Source organism: Saccostrea cucullata, unplaced genomic scaffold (genome assembly GCF_032062105.1).
Source record: "Saccostrea cucullata isolate Sc308-1 unplaced genomic scaffold, CSIRO_AGI_Scuc_v1 ctg4519, whole genome shotgun sequence".
Lineage (NCBI taxonomy): Eukaryota > Metazoa > Mollusca > Bivalvia > Ostreida > Ostreidae > Saccostrea > Saccostrea cuccullata.
The window spans coordinates 2,932-24,656 of record NW_026930284.1 but is presented as its reverse complement, the minus strand read 5'-3'; the positions used below and the strand labels follow the sequence as shown (position 1 = coordinate 24,656).

The 21,725-nt window shown below is 33.9% G+C and overlaps 1 protein-coding gene across 1 annotated transcript; it reads left to right on the top strand.

The window, feature by feature from the left end:
* Positions 1-822: 822 nt before the first annotated feature.
* LOC134283590 (serine dehydratase-like) lies at positions 823-14,257 on the top strand. The gene is made up of 8 exons (XM_062766107.1): positions 823-900; positions 4,409-4,561; positions 4,680-4,832; positions 5,386-5,461; positions 5,581-5,620; positions 13,098-13,325; positions 13,433-13,557; positions 14,046-14,257. Exons 2-8 carry the CDS (start codon positions 4,409-4,411, stop codon positions 14,231-14,233), a joined length of 963 nt encoding a protein of 320 aa, XP_062622091.1. The 5' UTR covers positions 823-900; the 3' UTR covers positions 14,234-14,257.
* The last annotated feature ends 7,468 nt before the right edge of the window (positions 14,258-21,725 follow it).

Sequence of the window (21,725 nt, the reverse complement as noted above, 5' to 3'; positions counted from 1 at the left end):
GATAAAAATCTGCTCAAAAGCTCAGGAGCGAACCTCGTTAAGCAACTGGTTTCCCAGTGGCGTGAGAAATTTAAGTAAAATAAAACTTCAGTGGAATTTAGAAGGGTTGTGTCTGTACATATCTGCTGTATAACGTTAAACTGATTACGAAATTTACTTTCTTTGAAGAGAAAGTAAATACCGTATACACTTAAATAAAAATTTTAGCGAAGATTTAATTTTGGCATTATAAGCGAGGCTGTTGAGATCGCTAAAATTGCATATCACTAAAAATGAATTGCGTTTTATTTGTACTAGCTTCTTGAGTGAGCAATTTATATTCGCTAAAATTACTTCTCGCTAAAAATAAAATATCAGTTTTTAAGGAGAAATCGCTAAATTTGCGTCTCGCTAAAATTTCTACTTATAAATTTATACGGTATACCATTAACGTTTTCTACTGAGTCCATGATTTATCAAGAACCCTGGTCAGTGTATAGGAATTCGATCCACAATTTAGCTTATTGGAGAAGGGGAAGTAACTCAAGAAAAATCTTTGTCGTCTCTAAGGACCACGCAAAATAGCAATTTGAAATAATTATTCCCATTCTTATTTTCTTAAATAATATTTTCACATACTTAGAACACAAAAGATGTTTTGCTTGAGTGCTTTGGTCAATAAATGCTTCTTTATGCTCTACAGCATTCTACATGTGCAGACGAAATTTAAAATTGTCGAAAACTGTGTTTTATTCACTAATTGAAACCGAAAGTAGGGGGTCACGCCTAGCTTTGCAGTTTTAGTACTAGTTTTACATCTCGAATGATATGACGTATCACTAGCTGATCCAGATTTAGTGGGTGCATGCATAAAAAACGGAGTGTAGGATATATACTTTTTAAAAGCAGATTTGGGTTTTGGTAATGTATTGTAAATGCTTTTCAATATCAGTTATCAAATTACTAAAATGATGTTACATATACTTTCATGTGAATATATTTCAAATTATGTTAATGTGGATCAGCTCTAGATGCCTAAAATTGCTATGTACATGCACAGGCCTCTGCAAATCTATCATTTAGCCATTATATGCTTGATCATAGTGATATACCGTGTAGCCGGTTATTTTGGCGGGAATATAATTTTTGCCCATTTTAGCAATTTAAAAAAAATCACCAAAATGAAAACCGCTAAAATTATAGTCTACGGTGACGCTTTGCGTTTGTAAACTTCCCCATTTTGGAATGATTGTTAGGTCGATCACCTGTATATAAGCCAACAAACAGTTACAATGTATAAATATAGATTTATCCATTCAGTTAATATAATATAGAATAAACAAAAATATAAACAGAGTAGTTCTATATATTCTAAAACTACTTTTTAATTGGTTTTACCACTGCCCAACCTTTTACTCCATTAATTCGACTTTAATAAAGATTATGTTTGTTTAACAATGGTTTCGAATCATCTGCCATTTTAAAAACACACTCAATTAAGAACAATAAAGTTTATTCAACAATTTGTGTTTTCGCTACATATACTTGTTAATTAGTACATAACTATGTACGAAAATATTTCGCTTGGGACGGTTTGTTACGTAATCACAGACGGCGCATGGAATGCATTGTCAGCAAAATGTCATAACATGTGTAACATGCTTGGGTTGATAAAAAAAAGAAATATTTACGTACATAAGCTAGTAACTTAATATACAATCAAAGAACTGTGAAAATTTTAAAATAGACTTATGGAGATATAAGCAAATTAAGCTTATATGTAAACTGATTTTGCAATGAAAAAAGGTTTGCGTCTTACTTTTATTTAAAATGATACAAATATATTAACTTGTGGAAAAATGACCATTTTAATTACTTGCAGAATAAAAATAAGAGCTACATCTGTATTTGCATTTTTGAAGTGTGTTTATCCATAGTGTCTGCGTTTTCCCTTGGATTTCCCACCAACATTGGGGTTGCATCCGTTACAAAAGCGCGGCATATACATGCGACTTTGCATACGGTATACAATTAGGATTTTAAATTCACCAAAATATTATCCGCTTAAATTAATGGTATACATTGGCAACCTATAATCGCCAAATTTGTGTCCCGCCAAAAAACAGGTTATACGGTATATACCCCCTCTACTCAGTATATATAAATGCACCAGGTATGCAACGACTTTTTTACCCCTCGACGATTCGGAACTGAATTTTTGGGGAGAACGAAAGTGTCTAACCTTTAGTGTGCAGAACTGTGCCCAAAATTGATTTTCCTAATACAAAACTATGACCTTTGATTTTTTAAATTTGTTTTGTACGGAAGCCCGTTGAGGTCAGTTCAGAGAAAGAAATATTTTTATAATATGCGTTTAATCGCAATAATAATTGTGCTTAAACGCAAAAGATTGGGTTTAATCGCAATAAAAATTGCGTTTAAACGCAAAACATTGCGATTAATCGCAATAATTATTGCGTTTGAACGCAAAGTGCTTTGCGTTTAATTGCAAAAGATTGCGTTTCATCGCAATCTTTTGCGTTTAAACACAATAATTTTGCGATTAAACGCAATTAGATTTTCGTGTTTAATCGCTTAATTGCAATAATATTGCGTTCAATTGCAATAATTTTTTTGCATTTAAACGCAATGATTTTTTGCACTTATAAACGCACTCTTTGTATTTTAACGCTATAATCCTTCGTTCTATGGATTTATTTTGCATTTAAACACAATGATATAGTCTTGTAGTTTGAAATCAGACATCAATTAGCAAAAGATTATAATAAATACTATGGTACGCAATGAGTTTTTGCACTTAAACACAGTACTCTTTGTATTTTAACGCAATAATCCATCGTTTTAAGGATTCATTTTGCACTTAAACACAATGATATAGTCTTGTAGTTTGAAATCAGACATCAGTTAGCAAAAGATTATAATAAATTCTATGGTCCGGTTTTTTCAAAGAAGAACCGCTTGGTTCTGTGGCTTTTTGCAAAATGTTGCAGTTTTTGAGAATTGAAGTTTAAGAAAGACATCCTTACAACCAGAGTTTCTAAAACCTATTAGAACCCTACACTAATCAATTGCTTACGTATCACAGCTAATTAAGAATGTTTCAGTGGTATTAATAGACATATCATTTTGAATCTGTTTTCATTTGATTTCATACGATTCCATCTCCTAAGTTCTCGTGTTCTCGTGTTAACTGTATGTGATCAAAAGAAAGGTTGTGAATATACATAATATCCGTAATATGTACATATATATAATCTAAATATTTCATCAGTCGTTTTCTTAACCCCTTTATACCATGGTTTAAACTTTGTGACCGCAACGTGGATGGGGTGATGGTTTTTCGATCATTTTTCTTTTTCAGTCTTTTATTTCAAAAATCATTTAAAATCGTTTGCATAGTTTCAAAGTTTAAAAATAGAAAAAAAACCCAATAAGATATTAATTGTAATGTGTGTTTGTAAGGGAATATAGATATCTATACATGCTAAAGCAATGTTCCGTTCTTAGGTTGTCTTAAGTTTGTTTCTACAGACAGACACTTTTTTCTCCTCTTTAAATCCACACCAATGATTTCACAATTCAGAAAATAATGCTTGTTCAGAAGAATCTGATTCTATAAAGCTAAACAAAACACAATCCTCTCAATAATTTACTGTAGAAAAAAGACAGAAAAAAGTATTACCGGGGTAGTATGTGTGGGTCCATTGCACTCTTCAAAGATCAATAGAAATGGTTGCTTTTGAATACAAACTTTAAGATTATTGGGTTTAAACGCAAAGAGTATTGCGTTTAAATGCAAAAAAATATTGCATTCAATCGCAATATTATTGCGTTTAATCGCAAAAATTATTGAGTTTAATCGCAAAAGTATTGCGTTTAATCGCAATATTATTGCGTTTAAACGCAAAAGATTGTGTCAAAACGCAATTTTTTGCGATTAAACGCAAAGTACTTTGCGTTTAAACGCAATAATTATTGCGATTGATCGCAATGCTTTGCGCTTAAACGCATAAATTATTGCGATTAAACGCAACGTTTTGCGTTTGCGATTTAACGTAATAAATTTTTTTTCCCTCTGAACTGGCCTCAACGGGCTTCCTTAGTTTTTGACTTGTTTTGCTACATGTTATTGCAGTAGAAAAATAATTGCTTTTAATTTGGTGTGATTTATGAAATGCAGAACCGTTGATTACGTGTCGTCAGCGCATGGCGATGATCAGGCCTAGAGAAAAAATTAAGTAAACAAAAATGCAGTTAAGCAACATCGTTAAATCTCTCATGGCAAGCCATGGATTTTGTGTCCATTCTATTTCTTGACAGTAGATTTGTGGAAATAGAATGTACTAGACTCCCCTCTCTTTCTCTACATAACACGAAAACTGCAACAAGTTTCTTTGCATGACTTTAGATGGATGCTCAAAGACCTCTCCACACAGTAACTCCTACCATTCACAGCATTCCATTGTCAAAATGTGCTGGTTTTCCAGTTTATCTCAAACTAGAGAATCTCCAAGTTCCAGGAAGTTTCAAGATCAGGGGAATAGGCAATTTTTGTCAGAAGGTCAGGATTAGTGATTTTACCACATTTACAAGAATTTTTTCAATGATATTATTACTGCAATAAGAAAAGTTTTGTTGAGTCTAAATACGGTATTGTACTGTTCATTTTTTCTTTACAGGCAACACAGAAGGGATGCAAAAGAGTTGTTTGTGCCTCAGGAGGAAATGGTGGCCTGGCAGCAGCCTATGCCGCTAGACTCCTTAAACTTCCTGCCACCATTGTTATTCCTACAACTACTCCTGCATTTGTGGCAGAAATACTCAGAGACCAGGTAGCACTAAAATTATTCTCTACACCCCCACCCACCCCAACTTTCAACCCGATGCACCCAAAGAAATAAAAAATAGTCAACAAAATTATAAAGAATCCAGATCTAGTTGATAATAAATGAATTATTACATGTATTTTATCATCTGTCACTTTGTCTGTCAGTCACCATGATGTTTATGTCTGTTACAGTTCATATGTGTAATCAGGAATTTTATGTTATTTCCTAACCTGTTCAGTAAATAAACGCATTTACTGGCTGTTGTAGGAAAAACATATGTAATCACTGAAAGGGTTAGGAATTGCATGCATTTACTGAAAATTTTAGAGAGTTTTACGTGTTTTTACTGATACTATGTTGTATTACTAACATCCTTCTAAAAACAACATGATTCATATATAAAAGTATTTAAACCATATCTGTTTTACAATGTTTTACAATCTGTTCATATACAGTATCTTTTTAGGCTTTATTACTGTATTTGTATTTTTATGATTTTCTTTTCTTAGTTTGATATGGAAAAAATATATAATACTTTCTCATAACATGTCTATAGGATGCAACCGTTGAAATCCATGGCAGTGTTTGGGATGAGGCTAATCAGTTTGCTCTTAAAATTGCACAAGATCCAGGTATTTCTTCTTTGTTTTCTGTTATGTTAAAATAATTTTTAATAAATGAAACCAGCATTAGAATGTTTTCTTTAAAAGTCATCTTGCCAAAAAAAAATCCTGAATAATTTTTTTTCTAGATTGTTTGTATATCAATCCATTTGATCACCCAGATGTTTGGTGAGTGGTTTTTTTTCTAAATCAAATAATTCTGCACTTTGGGGTCTTACGTGAAGCAAATGGTATGGAAACTAGAAACGATCTCGTTGCGAGCAACGAGAGGTCTTCCGTCTGATTCTGGAAAAAAACTCGTAAAGTCGAGCTGAGAATTGATTAAACATTTTGGTCACAAATTGAATCCAGGTCGCCAGCGTGAAAATCCAATTCGCTTTTTTCCCCTTTTATCCCCAACGCGCTAACCATTACGCTATTGGGATTACTGCTCTTAATGTACTTGTGTATACTTTTGCTACAGTACACCTGTCTAAGAATTATAAAAGACGGGCCTTTATTCATAATTTCGCGCCAAACGCCACGTCAAATCTTCGCGCCTTTTCTTTGGACTGATCTATTAAAAAGGTGTGATAGCTTCAATGAAATTAAGAAAAAAAGAACGTTCTCATAGCCTACATTTCGAGGTTTAGAAAATATATTTAACACATTGTACACATTCTGTAGAAAAGTAACACAAAAGCAGTGTAATGACTATAATTTAATTTTTTTTTAATTTTCCGTCTCAGAAGTGAACTATGCCGATTAGTTACACTTTCATAAAAAGGTTGAAATGTTTCGCCGAAAAACATGCCTGCCTCGCTCTACGACAGTCAAGGAATCAGATACCATTTATGTTCAATAACTTGATTCAGATCTTTGAGAAAAGAATGTTAATATAAACTCCATTAGACGATCTTATTAAAATGGTTTTCTTATTTTTGTCTTTTCTATTCGTTTAATATCACACAAGTGTGCATGGGAAAAACAGTGGTTATACGTTTTATACTTACTATATACATGCATCGATATTGTTTCTTGAAAAACTATAACTTATAACTATGATTTAAGATCTGTTTTTCCGTCTTGCAAAACAAATGATAATAGGTATCTCTCATTTGCACATTTAGTCTTTTCTTTTTCTACTTTGAGAACCAACCAAAACCAGTTACAGAAGACGTTTGAGAAGACCCTGGAATAAATCTTTAGTTTGACACAGAATTGTAACGTAATTACTACGTGATCTATTAACGCGCAAACCATTAAGCTACTGCTCTAAATATACTTGTGTATACATTTGCAACAGTACACCTGTCTAAGAATTATAATAGGCGGGCCACTATTGATAATTTCGTGCCAAACACCACGAGTAAATATTCGCGTCTTTTCTTTGGACTGATCTATTAAATAGGTGTGATAGCTTCAATGAAATTAAATAAATAAAGCGTTCTTATCGCCTTTATTTTATTTCGACGTTAAGAAGGTATATTTAACACATTGTACATATTACATATCGTATCTAGCCCAGTTAAACGGAAATTAAGTTTTAAGATTGACACGTAATTACAACGTACTACTACGTGAAAGTCCAAGTAGTTTTCTACATTTCATGTATCCTTATGTAAGAATGGTTTAATCAAACGCTCAGCTGCCTCCACAAACCCCTACTCGCGAAATGGCGGAGTTGACAGAGGCAGACGCCATCTTGGACCCGCTTCAGATTTTCAAATATTAATATCTAGAGTTCAGATTAACCAATATTCAAACAACTTATACAGTAAACATCAATCAAAGGGTGTCTATTATCATTCCAAAAATAAATAAAAAATATTTAAAAACAAAAAAGTTAGAAAATCCGATTTTTTCATTTCGCTTCTCCTAACGACAGGAAGTACTTACGACGAACGAAAGGTCGCGTCCTGGATGGTAAATATCACGATCTATAATCCCTGAAAGTTTCATGTTGATATCTTTTACCGTTTTTGAGTTTAATCGTGGACAAAATGTCATTTTTTTTTCAGAAAATGTCCCGTAACTTGGCACCAGAAGCGAATTTTCAAAAAATCTCTCGGAAAAAATAACTTCAGATAATAACACATAACTTCTGTAAATTTCATGAAAATTCACCCAGTAGTCTTCGAGAAATCGCGTGCACAAAATTTGGTGTACGGAAAAATAATAATAATAATAACTAGATACGATCTCGTTGCGAGCAACGAGAGGTCTTCCGTCCGATTCCGTTAAAAAAAAAACGTAAAATCGAGATGAAAAAGTAAAAAAAAAATTATTCCACTTAAGGGGGATTGAATCCAAGTCGCCAACATGAAAATCGAACGCGCTAAATATTACGCTATTGGGACCTCTGCTGTAAATCTTCTTGTATATACCTCTGTATAACAGTGCTTTTGTTTTAGAATTATAAAAGGCTAGTCACTATTCATAATTTCTCGCAAACGCCACGAGTTAATCTTGGCGCATTTTCTTTGAAATGTTCTATTTAATACGTGTGATAGCCTCAATGAAATAAAAAACCGTTCATGTAGCCTAAAATTCGACGATTAGAAAGTATATTTAACACATTTTACAAATTCCATATAGTATGTAAGCAAGAGGTTTAAGAAGAACGTAGTTTGACACAGAATTGCAACGTAACTATGACGTGAAAAATCAGAGTATTCCTTTACATTTCATTTGTCCCTATGTAACTTTCGTTCAAGCAAACATTCGGCTGCCTCCGTAAACCCCTATTGCGAAATGTCGGAGTTGACAGAGACAGCCGCCATTTTGGACTCGCCTCAGATTTTTAATTGTTAATATCTAGAGTTTGGATTTTTCAATATTCAAACAAATCATACAGTAAGCATTATAAGAAGGGTCTCTATTACCATTCCAAAAATAAATGAAAAATATTGAAAAACAAAAAAGTTAGAAAATACGGACTTTTTAATTTCGCTTCCGGCAGCAACCGGAAGTACCGACGACACACGAAAAGGTGATTCGTCATATCTAAAAGTCATCATCTTTCATCTCTAACAAGTCTCCAGTAAATATGTTAAACCATTTTCGAAAAAAAGGGGGGACAAAATTGCATTTTAAAATCAGAAAAGTGTCAATAACTTGGAACCAAAGGTGAGTATTCCAAATTTTCCTATCCATGCCACAACTTCATCTAATGACGCATAATTCCTGAAAGTTTCATTGAAAACCACTGAATAGTTTTCGAGAAATCGCGTGCACAAAATTTTGGGGAAAAAAATAAGAATAATAATAATAATAATAATAATAATAATAAGAAACAGTAGAATCACTAGAAGGTCTTCCGTGAAGACGGAAGACCTTAATAATAATAATAATAAGAAACAGTAGAATCACTATAAGGTCTTCCGTGAAGACGGAAGACCTTAAAAACATTGCTTCGAACGATGCATGCTGTTTGTTTCTGTATTTTTTCCTCTCCTTTGGTCAAGGACCAGGAGAACTATGCTACAGTAAAGATCCATCATCCACCAATCTGATTTTCTGTTTGCCCAAAAGTTGTTTTTAAAAATCCAACTCCTCCCTCATAGTTGTTCTATTCTCTATAAAATTATGTACACAAGTAGATCCCATCAGTTTTAATTTGTCATTTTTTGATTAGTGAAACAGTGTTGTTGTTATACAAAAGACTTTCTCCTACAGGATATTTTACTGTAAAATCACATATTTTCAAAGTCAATTTTTCGTGGTTTGAGGAAAATTTATTGGTTTAAAAGGATTTGATTTCGTTGTTTAAGAATTATTTAGTAGTAATATCTGTGAAAAATTGCATTTTGTGGTGGACGTAAATCCGTGGGTCTCTTTATTTCATGAAAACAGCGAAAATTAACCCCCACGAAAATTAGTGAATTCACAGAATTTAACATTAATGAAGAAAGGATACATAAATAGACTAAATCAAGGCTCATAACTCTTTTTATAGCTTTGAATTTGTCACAAAAATATACGAGGGCTGTTCAGTAAATAATGTCCTGAACTGTATGACATACAATACAGATATCATATGACATTAAACTTGACTTTTTCGCATTATTGAATCTTTAAATAATTTATCACAATTAATGTGACCACTTTTCATCACATAGTTTCACTGTGAGAAGCTGGAAAACAAGGGCTATTCGAGACACTTCATGTAAAATAAATGGTAAAGAATCAGTAAACTAGAGTGAAATTAAACGCTTCATTAAAGCTGCTGTTAACTTGTTAAGAATCCCAACGAAATAGTTACTGAAATATGTAACATTTACGGCTACCAATGTCTGTTTTATAGACAAATGAGCAGGTGGATTTAAATGATGAAAAATTATAAAATGGGCATGAAAAATGGGTACCTTCTTTGGCAACAGAATTTATAACAACTCATATACTGTTTGCCAATTTTCGACAAATAATCACTGATGATGTATGATTGACTTTAAGACACATAACAAATTTGATAGACATCATTTCGGGAGTAGTTCACACTGTTTTAAAGAAATGTTTTGCAGTAAAAAAAGCTTAGTACTCAAAGGTCACCCTATGTTCTGAAAAATGAGTGAAAATGACAGCGTATAAGAATATCTAAACAATTATTTTAAAAATGAAAATGTGTAGTTATCCAATTTTGTTTGAAATTCAAAGAGATAATGAAACTTGAATCTATTGCTTAAAACCCTCGAAAAAAATTTACAATAAGATGTACTTGACAAAAACAGCAAAGGTTTGAGAAGAGCAAAGAATTGCAAGAGCAAACAGACAGTTTTATGTGCAATTATCTTAAATATTAGTGGTCTTGTTGTTAAAAATCGTATTCGGGGAGGCAGTTTAATTTCTGGAAGAGTCTAGAGAGCAATTTTTTTGCACGAAAATCAAAAGGTTAGTGAGAGGAAGGAACCAGAATCAGGAATCCACTACATTAAAATAAATTCAACTTAAACTTCAAATATATCAACATTTGTCTCCAAAAATAGCATAATTTGAAACAAAAAGTACCAGTAGCTGAGTTCATTACTAACGATATCTTGGTAACTTTACTGCCAGATCATGTGGAATATCTTAGAAATTATTTTTATCAGCAATGTCAGTTGATATCAGCGAGATAACAAACCAGCTACTTCAAATTATCAACATTTGTCTCCAAAAATAGCATAATTTTACACAAAAGGTACCAGTAGCTTAGTTCATTACTAACGATATCTTGGTAACTTTACTGCCAGATCATGTGGAATATCTTAGAGATTATATTTATCAGCAATATCAGTTGATATCAGCGAGATAACAAACCAGCTACTTTAAATATATCAACATTTGTCTCCAAAAATAGCATAATTTGAAACAAAAGGTAACAGTAGCTGAGTTCATTACTAACCATATCTTGGTAACTTTACTGCCAGATCATGTGGATCGTTTTAGAGATTATTTTTATCAGCAACATCATTTGATATCAGCGAGGTAAAAAAACCAGCTACTTCAAAAATATCAACATTTGTCTCCCAAAGTAGCATAAATTTACACAAAAGGTACCAGTAGCTGAGTTCATTACTAATGATATCTTGGTAACTTTACTGCTAGATCAAGTGGAATATCCTAGAGATTATTTTTATCAACAATATCAGTTGATATCAGCGAGGTAACAAACCAGCTACTTCAAAAACATCAACATTTGTCTCCAAAAAATAGCATGATTTGAAACAAAAGGTACCAGTAGCTGAGTTTATTACTAATGATATCTTGGTAACTTTACTTCCAGATCATGTGGAATATCTTAGAGATTATTTTTACCAGCAATATCAGTTGATATCAGCGAGGTAACAAACCAGCTACTTTAAAAATATCAACGTTTGTCTCCCAAATTGCATAATTCTAGACAAAAGGTACTAGTAGCTGAGTTTATTACTACCGATATCTTGGTAACTTCAGTGCCAGATTATGTTGAAATTCTTAGAGATTGTTTTTTTTCAACACTATCAGTGGATATCAGCAATGTAAAATTCCAGCTACTTCAAGAATATCAACATTTGTATCCCAAGTTTGCATAATTTTACACAAAAAATACTAGACGGTTATTTTTATAAGGTTCAAGTCATTTACTAGTAGCCAGTTACTAGTAGCCAACTTTACATACTTGTCGTAGCCAGCTACTAGTAGCCAGTTACTAGAAGCCAACTTTACATACTTCTCGTAGCCAGCTACTAGTAGCCAGTTACTAGTAGCTAAATTTACTTACTTCTCGTAGCCAGCTACTAGTAGCTAACTTTACCACTTGCCGTAGCCGGCTACTAGTAGCCAGTTACTAGTAGCTAACTTTACATATCTGAAGAGTAAAGGAGTTTTGGGGATAAACAGAAAGTGAATTTTTTCACACTAACAACATTTGTCAGATCTTTCGCCTTTTGACATGTTTCATTTTCCAAACTTGAAAAAAAACACCTTTCAGAACGAAGAAACTAGTCCAGGAAATCATAAGATTCTGCTATTTTCCAGTATACCAAGGGTCATACCCAAAAATGAGTTCTAAAAACAATCAGAAGTTGGATAAATAATTTTATCGACATGGGTTTTAATTGAAAGAGAATATTAAGTTAACTTTTAAAGACTAAATCATTGAAAAGCGTCTTTTGCTTCTTTCTGAGCACCGAGGACATTATTCATTGAACAGCCCTCGTACATGAAAATCTTTCAAAATGCTACTACTTTTTTTTTGATTTCAAAGAAATTTAAAAAAAAAAAGTTGTAAATATAAGGATGTATAATTCTGTAAATAGAAAGAGAAAAGAAAGAATTTTTAAAAAATTTCCATTTCGAAGAAAACCAATAGAGCTACATTCTCATCAGACACTGCTGTTTTCTGTACATGTTAACGTATAGAAACTATCATGATTTGCATTTTTAAATGAATAAATTTGATGTGGAGCATCATTCATTGGATAATTTTTAGACTTGAGGTATCCGACCCATAATAGCTTCAGATTCAATGAATCTGATATATGTTGGCTGAATACTCAGTACAAGTATATTTAGACATAATCTGTAAGTTTAGCATCATTATGTAAGAGTGGAATGTGTCCTATTTTTAGACCTTGACCTGTCCTTGAAAAGTTATGCCAATTTGCTTTTAAACAATAAAAAGCAATTCTAAAAACTAAAAAGGTCTACCTGGTAAAAAATTAGTTTTTGATATTTTTTTATTCTTACTAATAATATACATCTTTCTACATCTGTACCAAAGCATTTATTAGCATTCTTAGTATTTAAATTTTTATTTAAGAAAATTTACTCGTTTCCATAGACCTCAATGCATTCTTCATTAATTAATTACTGCTCATGTAATTATATTTTAAATCATTTCTCCTGGTAAATCCTTTTGTACTCTAAAATGCCGTGAATTATTTTATTTCAGAGTATTTAATACAGGATGACTATAAAAGGTTAGAAAATCATGTCCTTATATGGGTTGGATATCTTAAAACATAAACATAGTATAATTCAAAAAAGGGAAAAAAGTGGAAAATTGTCCAAACACCAAAATTCTGTTTGTGTAAAACTGTTGGAGTTGAGGGTATAAGTTTCAAATATATATCATACCATACCAACTGAATATTTGTTCCAGCTATAAGATAACAGGTTTAACAACTTGATTATTATATCATAGGGAGGGAAATGAGTCACTGGTTGTAGAGGCTAAAGAGCAGCTGCCTTCCCCTCCTGATGTAGTGGTGGCCTCAGTCGGAGGTGGGGGGTTACTCTGTGGAGTCATACAGGGTATGGAGAAGGTAGGCTGGGGTCACATCCCAGTGGTTTCTATGGAGACTGTAGGAGCAGATTGTCTGAATGTGTCCTTGAGAGAGAACAAGATCACCACCATTCCTGCTATCACAAGGTTTCATTCTTTCTGATTCATTTAAGATGTAATTACTTTCTTCATAGACAGGGGATAATGCAATATTGTGAAGCTGAATTTTTTAATAATGCTTTACAATTTTACAGTGTTGCCAAATGCCTTGGTGCTCTCACGCCTTGTACTCGAATATTTGATCTGTGTAAAAAGTACTCAGTGATATCCCAGCTCTGTACAGACAAACAGGCTATTGATGCATGTCTGAGGTTTGCAGGTAAAATACTTTGTTTTGTAAGGTTCTTATGCTCATACATTTCTTCTAGGACAGAGAAGGGATTTTTGAAAACATAAGAGGTGTACAACAATAATAGATACAATATTCTTTATGCCATATAGTCGCCCGCGTGGCGCATTGGTTAGAGCGTCTGCTCTAGAGTCGCGAAGTACGGAGTCAATCCTTACGTCGCGGATTCGAATCACACTGTGGGACGTGGAGACCCGTCCTTCGGATGAGACCGTATAAACCGAAATCCCGTGTCGCAGTAGTTGCAGGTAGGAAAAAGATCCCTCCCTGCTAAATGACCTTAAGTGCCGAGTATAGGACAAAATCTGCAGCTCCCCACCGGCGAGTGGTGGCGTCGCCATATGAGTGAAATATTCTCGACAGGGACGTTAAACAATATATCAATCAATTAAATATGCTATATATTTACTTCCACATTCACATGACTACTGTCTTCTTATTATGTTAAAATATTACAGATGATCATCGACAGTTAATACAGCCTGCTTGTGGTGCAAGTCTAGCATCTGTATACAGTGGCATTCTGAACGACCTTCAAACTCAGGGAAAACTGGGTCAGATTAAATCTGCCTTGATTGTTGTATGTGGTGGAAGTGGAGTTACACTCGATGCTCTCAATAAGTGGAAAAAAGAATTTGATCTCTGATTGTTCAAAATTTGTTCCATTTAGTATTAAGGGACTCCGACCCTCAGCCAGGAAGGACAACTCTTTAATTTATAATTCAATTCAAAAAGTCTTTAAATGAAGCTTGAACATTAAATCTTTTCATGCAACAATTTTCATTTTATGCCTCTCAATGTGCTTCAAGGTTCTTTGAACTTCTCAGAAAGGTCTAAATAAAAGTAGAAATTTTTATCCTGTAAAAGCATTTTTAGATATCAATGTTTATTAAAATGATATGAAATTAGAAGTGATTTATGGAGTTTTGCAAAGAACCTTGAAGCACATTGAGAGGCATATAATGAAAATTGTTTCATGAAAATATTTAATTTTCAAGCTTCATTTAAAGACTTTTTGAATTAAATTATAAATTAAAGAGTTGTCCTTCCTGGCTGAGGGTCGGAGTCCCTTAAAACATTCATATAAAGCTTGCTTCAAATCTTTTTATATTCCAGTTTTGTTTTTACGTGAAGGTTGTATCGTTTATGTTCTGAGGGCAGCTTGCTTTTATTGTTATGTTTATTTTTTAGTTGGAATTTTTATGCTTAAGTATTGAGGAATAACTGTCTGATTTTTTTAATTTCTTTATGTGATCAATCAAGTGGCTTGCATGATAATTCATGCATAAATTATCACGCAAGCCAATTGATTGATCACTGTCATGAAATAAAAAAAAAATCTGACAGTTATTCCTTATATTTACATGGTCTTGATGCCAAAAAGTACGTGCTATAAGCCCCGCTTCTAGCTGTCTCTATTTGTCCCGCCCAGCACGTGATTTTTTTTATCGATAAACCAATGCATTTATGTAGAAATAAAATGCGTTTTCTATTTGTAATTTTATCTTGGACAAAAACATTGGAAATGTAAATATTTTCGAATAAACTTTATAAAGAATGTAAATCTTATTTGTTCATTTGTATGGCAGTCGAAAGTTTTTTTTAATATAAGCTATACATATATTAAAACATTGTGTAAAAAACGTTAGATGAATTATTGGGTGAAATCTACACAAAGGAACAATTCTGAAAAAAATATAACCAACAGACATTCTTCTGGAATCCACAGGTCCCTGTGACTGACATTCAACTACCCCCTTGAGCACGGTGTATGTGTTACATACTGAGTTTTGTCATGGGGTATACAATTCGCACATTGATTAAAGAAATGAAAAGAAATTTCTGTTATATATTTTACAGTAAATATATGAAATCAGGAATTTCATGTACTTAGCATTTCCTAAACCATTCAGTAAATACATGTATTTACTGTTTTAGGAAATACATGCAATTGCTGAATAGCTAGAAAATTCATGTATTGACTGTAAATTTTAAACAATTTTACACCAGACAAAATTGCTAACGCACCACCTTAGAGAAATAAAATTTTACTTCTAAAAATCTGTTTATGATGTATTTTATATATAAATATGTTTCTTTAATAAAAAAAAGAAAAGAAAGAAGGCATGTGCGATATCAACATCAAGTTAAATACTTAAACAAAATTATGAATAAATTTACGAACTAAATTGTAATAATTTCATATACCTATTAAAAAATGTCCGCATCAAGTTAAAATTTTTGTTACAATTTGAAATTCAATTTTATTTCTTGTTTACAAAATGCAGTCAACAAAAATTACTTCCGTGTTTACAATACCGCGACTTTGACGTCGTTTTCTGAGCATTGTGACGTCAAAAGATAAGGGCCCTTTTCTCATGACGGCAGTCATATAAATTAAATGATGTATATATGTATAGCACAGACACCAAAGAGTGACTTAACAATAAACTCCATATCATTGTAAGGGATACACTAAAATGAAAGAAAAAAAGGCTTAAAAAAAGAGCCATACCTGAAGAAAACGGAACTTGTCTTTCAAAGAATTACCCAAAGATTAAAAATTACTTGATAGAGTTGGAATTATTTCTATTTTATTTAAAAGCATCCAAAATAGTTGTAAGTCAAGCCTGTACAAGTTGTACTACATAGTTTAAATTTCTACATATAAGGTCTTACATTAGCTATAGATCTGCAACTCAGTGGTCTGGAAAATTATTTTTATTTTCCTTCCCATTAAAGGGATTGTCTCTGTACTGTTTGTGTTTGGTCACCATGAAGACCTACAGAGGTTAACTACAAAATCCATGGTATTAGAGAGGTTTAGTTACAGGTGACGTAACAACGTGTACGCGTAACATTGACGTACACGTTCTATTTGACGTCAACGTCAATAACATGATTTAGTTATACGTACACGTGTACGTATGCAAATTACGTAGTTGAACAGTAAATTATTTGAACGGCATTGTATTTACTATTTTTAATTTAGACAAATCAATGTGATGAAATGGAATTTATACTTACTCTAGTCATAGATATCATAAACTATGAAAAATGATTATATGTATTGCCATCTCAATGCAGTGAAGCGCTCTAAATATTTTGTCACATAGTATCTCTACAGGATATTAAGCTTTTAATTCTGCATTTTAAAGATGGAAGCAATCATAAAAATTATTTAATTGACGATAAAAAATGACCACATTTTGCACTTTGTGGAGGATGGGGGGGGGGGGGGGGGTTCCAAAAGAAAACATTTTGAAAACTATAAAATGTGAAGGCTCAAACATTATAACGTCTTGAAAGGAGGCATGGAATAAAATTTAATACACCAATACATCGTTAAATCCAAAATCAGACTCCCCCCCCCCTTTTTTTTAAATACACGTCTGCTCTAGATCTTTACAAGTGATAGTACAAAAGAAAAAAAATAGTTAATGAAATACAATCTCAACAAGCACTTGACGTTACACATAGGCGTACTACCTATAACTTATTACGCGAGGGGTTACATTTTTGTTATGTCACTAGGGCCTGTGGATGTTATATAATAGTTCTAAAATATTTTATTATAAAAAAAAAAATAAAGAATATAGAGGTGTTAAAATAGGTTTTAATATAAAACAAGAGGCCCATGGGCCACATCGCTCACTTGAGAAGCTTTGACCATTCTGTTCTTTACCAGATTTCACCCTTGTTATACATAATGCATCCCCACCCTACCCCACTGATCATAATTTAGACATTTTGAAATCTACACTACCCCATGATCCTTCCATGGGCACATATGTTTCAGCTTTTTTAGGTTCCTGAAAGAAGATTTTCAAAGATTTTTCCTATATATTTCTATGTTAAACTTTGATTCCCTATAATGGCCCCGCCCTTCCCCCGGTGGTCATGATTCCTACAACTTAGAATTTACACTACCCCAGAATGCTTCCACATAGGCTTCACTTTTTCTGGCCCAGTGGTTCTTGAGAAGAAGATTTTCAAAGATTTTTCCTATATATTTCTATATAAAACTTTGATTCCCCATTGTGGCCCCACTCATCCCCCGGGGATCATTATTTGAACAATTTAGAATCTACATTATACCAGGATGCTTCCACATAAGTTTCAGCTTTTCTGGCCCAGTGGTTCTTCAGAAGAAGATTTTCAAAGATTTTTCCTATATATTTCCATGTAAAACTTTGATTCCCCATTGTGGCCCCGCCCTTCTCCCGGGGATCATGATTTGAACAATTTAGAATTTACACTATACCAGGATGCTTCCGTATAAGTTTCAGCTTTTCTGGCCCAGTGGTTCTTGAGAAGAAGATTTTCAAAGATTTTTCCTATATATTTCTATATAAAACTTTGATTCCCCATTGTGGCCCCGCCCTTCCTCCGGGGGTCATGATTTGAACAATTTAGAATCTACATTACCCCAGGATGCTTTCACATAAGTTTCAGCTTTACTGGCCCAGTGGTTCTTGAGAAGAAGATTTTTTAATGACCCCACCCTATTTTTGTCTTTTCTTGATTATCTCCCCTTGCGAGGGGATATGTCCCTTCATTTTAACAATTTAAATTTCCCTTTACCCAAGGATGCTTTGTACCAAGTTTGGTCAAAATTGGCCCAGTGGTTCTTGAGAAGAAGTCGAAAATGTGAAAAGTTTACAGACGGACAGACAGACGGACAGCTAGACAGACGGACGGACGACGGACAAAATGTGATCAGAAAAGCTCACTTGAGCCTTCGGCTCAGGTGAGCTAATAACAGAAAGGGAAAAATCACCAAGAAATCATGAATTCTTATTTGGTGTATTGGCGGGCGAGATCTTCTTCAAATGAATCCTGCGTACAAAATAAACATACTGTTTGGTATCAGTTTGAGTTTAACTTTTCATTGATAAAAATACTAATACTTTGATGGAATCATCGAGTCATCATTCATTAAAGATTTTAGATAGACTAGTGTTCTTGTTTTAATACACAAAAATCAATCAACTGCATCAAAAAGTAAAGAATTTAATCCATAACTTTACCCGTTTACGTCGTACGTGTAGAGAGTGTATTACACGTTCTTAACTTGTAGCTACACGTTGGATTTAACGTCATGACGTCAAGAACACAACAATTGATGACGTCACCCGTACAAGTTCGTCGCAAAACGTGTAACTAAACCTCTCTATTGTTACCATTGCTTTTCTGGTTTTGAAGTAAAGATTCGAAATAACACTATCAAACAATAGTCAGAATTGACAGGTAGTCGAGTCTTTACTATTTTCCAATACGATATTTTGGAACATATACGTACTAGTATGTTAATTGATCAGTGTCAATTGGACAACAGTTTGTTGGAAGACCTGGCTCCGGGGCCATAAAACTGAAACGAGCTCATTCTTAATCTATTTAGTCTCACTTTTCACTATATATTTTTTGTTAAAGTAAGGCAGATATTAAATTTGAGCTCATCTCAGTTTTATTCCCCCGATGCCAGGTCTCTTAAGACTACATAAAAGTTGTAAATGTGGAACTCCAGTATTTTTTCAATATCAACTACAGTTGGTACTTGTATATGGAATCATTTAAAGAAAGTAATTTTGTTGATAACTAATCACATTTGAAAGATACAGAGATTTCCGAGTGCTATCTTTAGGAGACCTAACCTTAATCTTAATTCTCTCCGTGCCAGGAGGCACACAAGGCTTGAGCATCTTCCTTCCACGGGGGCCTGTCTGATCTGCTGCACAGCATTCCGTGTTCCAAGAGTTCCAGCTTGCATTATTTCGCTCTACCTCTACCACTCACCACTAGAATGGCCTCGCTTCCTTCTCCCCTCATGTGTCCATCGGAAAGCCCAACACAGTCATTTGTTGGATCCTTTTTAAGCACTTGGTCGATTCAATTCCACTTGCCCCTCCTCACCTCGCCACTGATGCTTTATTTTTCTTACATCTCCAGAATTGTCTTGGACGGAAGATAGGCCATTGCAGATGGCATTAGAGCTTTGTCGTTTTCAAAGTCACGGTCTTCAAGCATAATGGTGAAGTCACATATGAATCCTGTTCTCTTTTCTCTTACAGTCTGTTGCATAACCCAGTATATAACTAGGAGGAACATGAAACGTGACAAACATCACACCATCTTTGTTTGACACCAGTCATCACAGGAAAATGATCTGTGGTCTCGTTGTCATCAAACACAAAACACTGAAAATCGTCATACAGGGCTTTGACAATTTAGATCAGTTTTCTGGGTATTCCATTTTTCTTAATGGTGACCAAAAGACTGCCTCTGTGCATTGAGTCAAAAGCTTTCTTAAAGTTCACAAAATGGATGTACACGTTAGCATTCAACTCGTTTAATTGCTCCATGATGTTCCTGAGGATAAGATTGTGGTCAACTCCAGTCTGTATTCTGTTAGGGAGGAATTTGGTTAATGCTTTGCTGACTAGTTGCAGCAATGCCACTCCTCCAGTCGTTGCAGTCCTGTAAGTTGTCTTTCTTGGAAATTTGCAGATCAGTCCTTTGCTCCATTCTTTGGACAAAGGTTTGCTTCAGTTCCTGGCTGGTATTGTTCAGATCTGCCTTTAGCATCCCTGCTGTTATTTCATCTACTCAACGAGTTTTCTCTTCCCAAAGCGCCTTCAGTGCAGCCCTCGTTTCCTGTGTTTTGGATGGCTCTCCTGAGATTTCTGGCTCGTCTTCTTCTTGTTCATCTTGTGGTAGTGACTCTGGAGTGTCTCTATTGAGCATTTCCTCAAAATATTCCCTCCATCTGGCTATCCTCGCTTCTTTATTTTTCATCAGTTCTCAATCTTTGCTCTTCACCGCTGCTGTTTGTCTATTACTATTTCTTGTCATCTGTTTTACTATGCTCTGCAGTTACTTCTGCACCCTTTTCGACTGCTTTCTGAGCTCGCTTGAAGCATTCTCTTCCATTCATCTTCTCTTGTCCTCTCTCGCACTTTTCTTGACTGCTTTGTCTTTCTCCCTGTAATTTTCCTTAAATCTACCCTTGACTCTGATTTTGTGCTTTTTTGTCTTGATGTCTTTTATTTCATCTATCAATCTTTCAGGTCTTTTCGCTGACCCAAGGCTTGCTTTTGCTTAAATTTTCTTGAAGCCAAGTACTTCCTCTGCTGAATTCACATATGCCATTTTATGATGTTCTTGTCATTTGTCAATATCTTCAGTCTTTCCCATGTGGTCGTCTTCTAATATCTTTCTCTCACAGTCATTTAACTTTGCTTTTATCCATTTATTTTTCAGACGCTATTTATTAAGTCTTTGTTCATTTATTTCTTATTCTTATGTGTGCTGAGGTGTAGTCTGATTCCGGTCTTCATCACGTTGTTTTGTATATGTTGTTATGCGGGAACAACGTTCCTTTGAGTACAAGTGCGTTGGTCTGGCAAAATTCAAAATTTCTTCTCCGTTCTCGTATTTGTGTCCCCAGTCTATACCCATAGTTCTTTCAAATCTGTTATTGTCACTTTCCTACTTTGGCATTGAGGTCTTCCATGACAATGATGATGTCGTCCTTGTTACATCTCCATCAACGTCGTCTCTGTAGCTCCATATAGAATTGGTCCTGCTCATCATCTTCCTTTTCATTGTATGGGGCATTAGCTTTGATCACTGGCACTCTTCCGTATCTTATATGGATTCTATTTTGCTATTCTTTTTCTCTTGTTGATGGGTATCCATTTCATGAGTGATTTCATTGCCTGCTGGTTGATCATTTATGGAAGAAGGGGTTATTCAGGATTTCAAAAACCCTTGGGTTTAATCCATCGAGAGAAATAATTGTATATGATGAAGTGCAGAATAGTTGCACTTTTTGATGTTATTGACTTCCAAAAAATTGGTTTTCTTAAAGTTCTTATAATAATTAAACTTTTACAAAGACTATTAAGATACTGTAAGAAGCCTTATATGCTGGAACACTTTCGATTTATCGAAAATGGTAGGAAAGATGGTTCGCATCTTGCCTTAACTGTTTGTGTATTATGTGCTTCTTTGTGTGTCATTGTTGTGACAAATATGATATTTATTGAACTCTAAAGTCCTCTAAATAATACCAGTGAAATATTTTTTATAATCTTATTGCAATCCAAACTAAGAAAAGATCAATATTATTTTTTGAT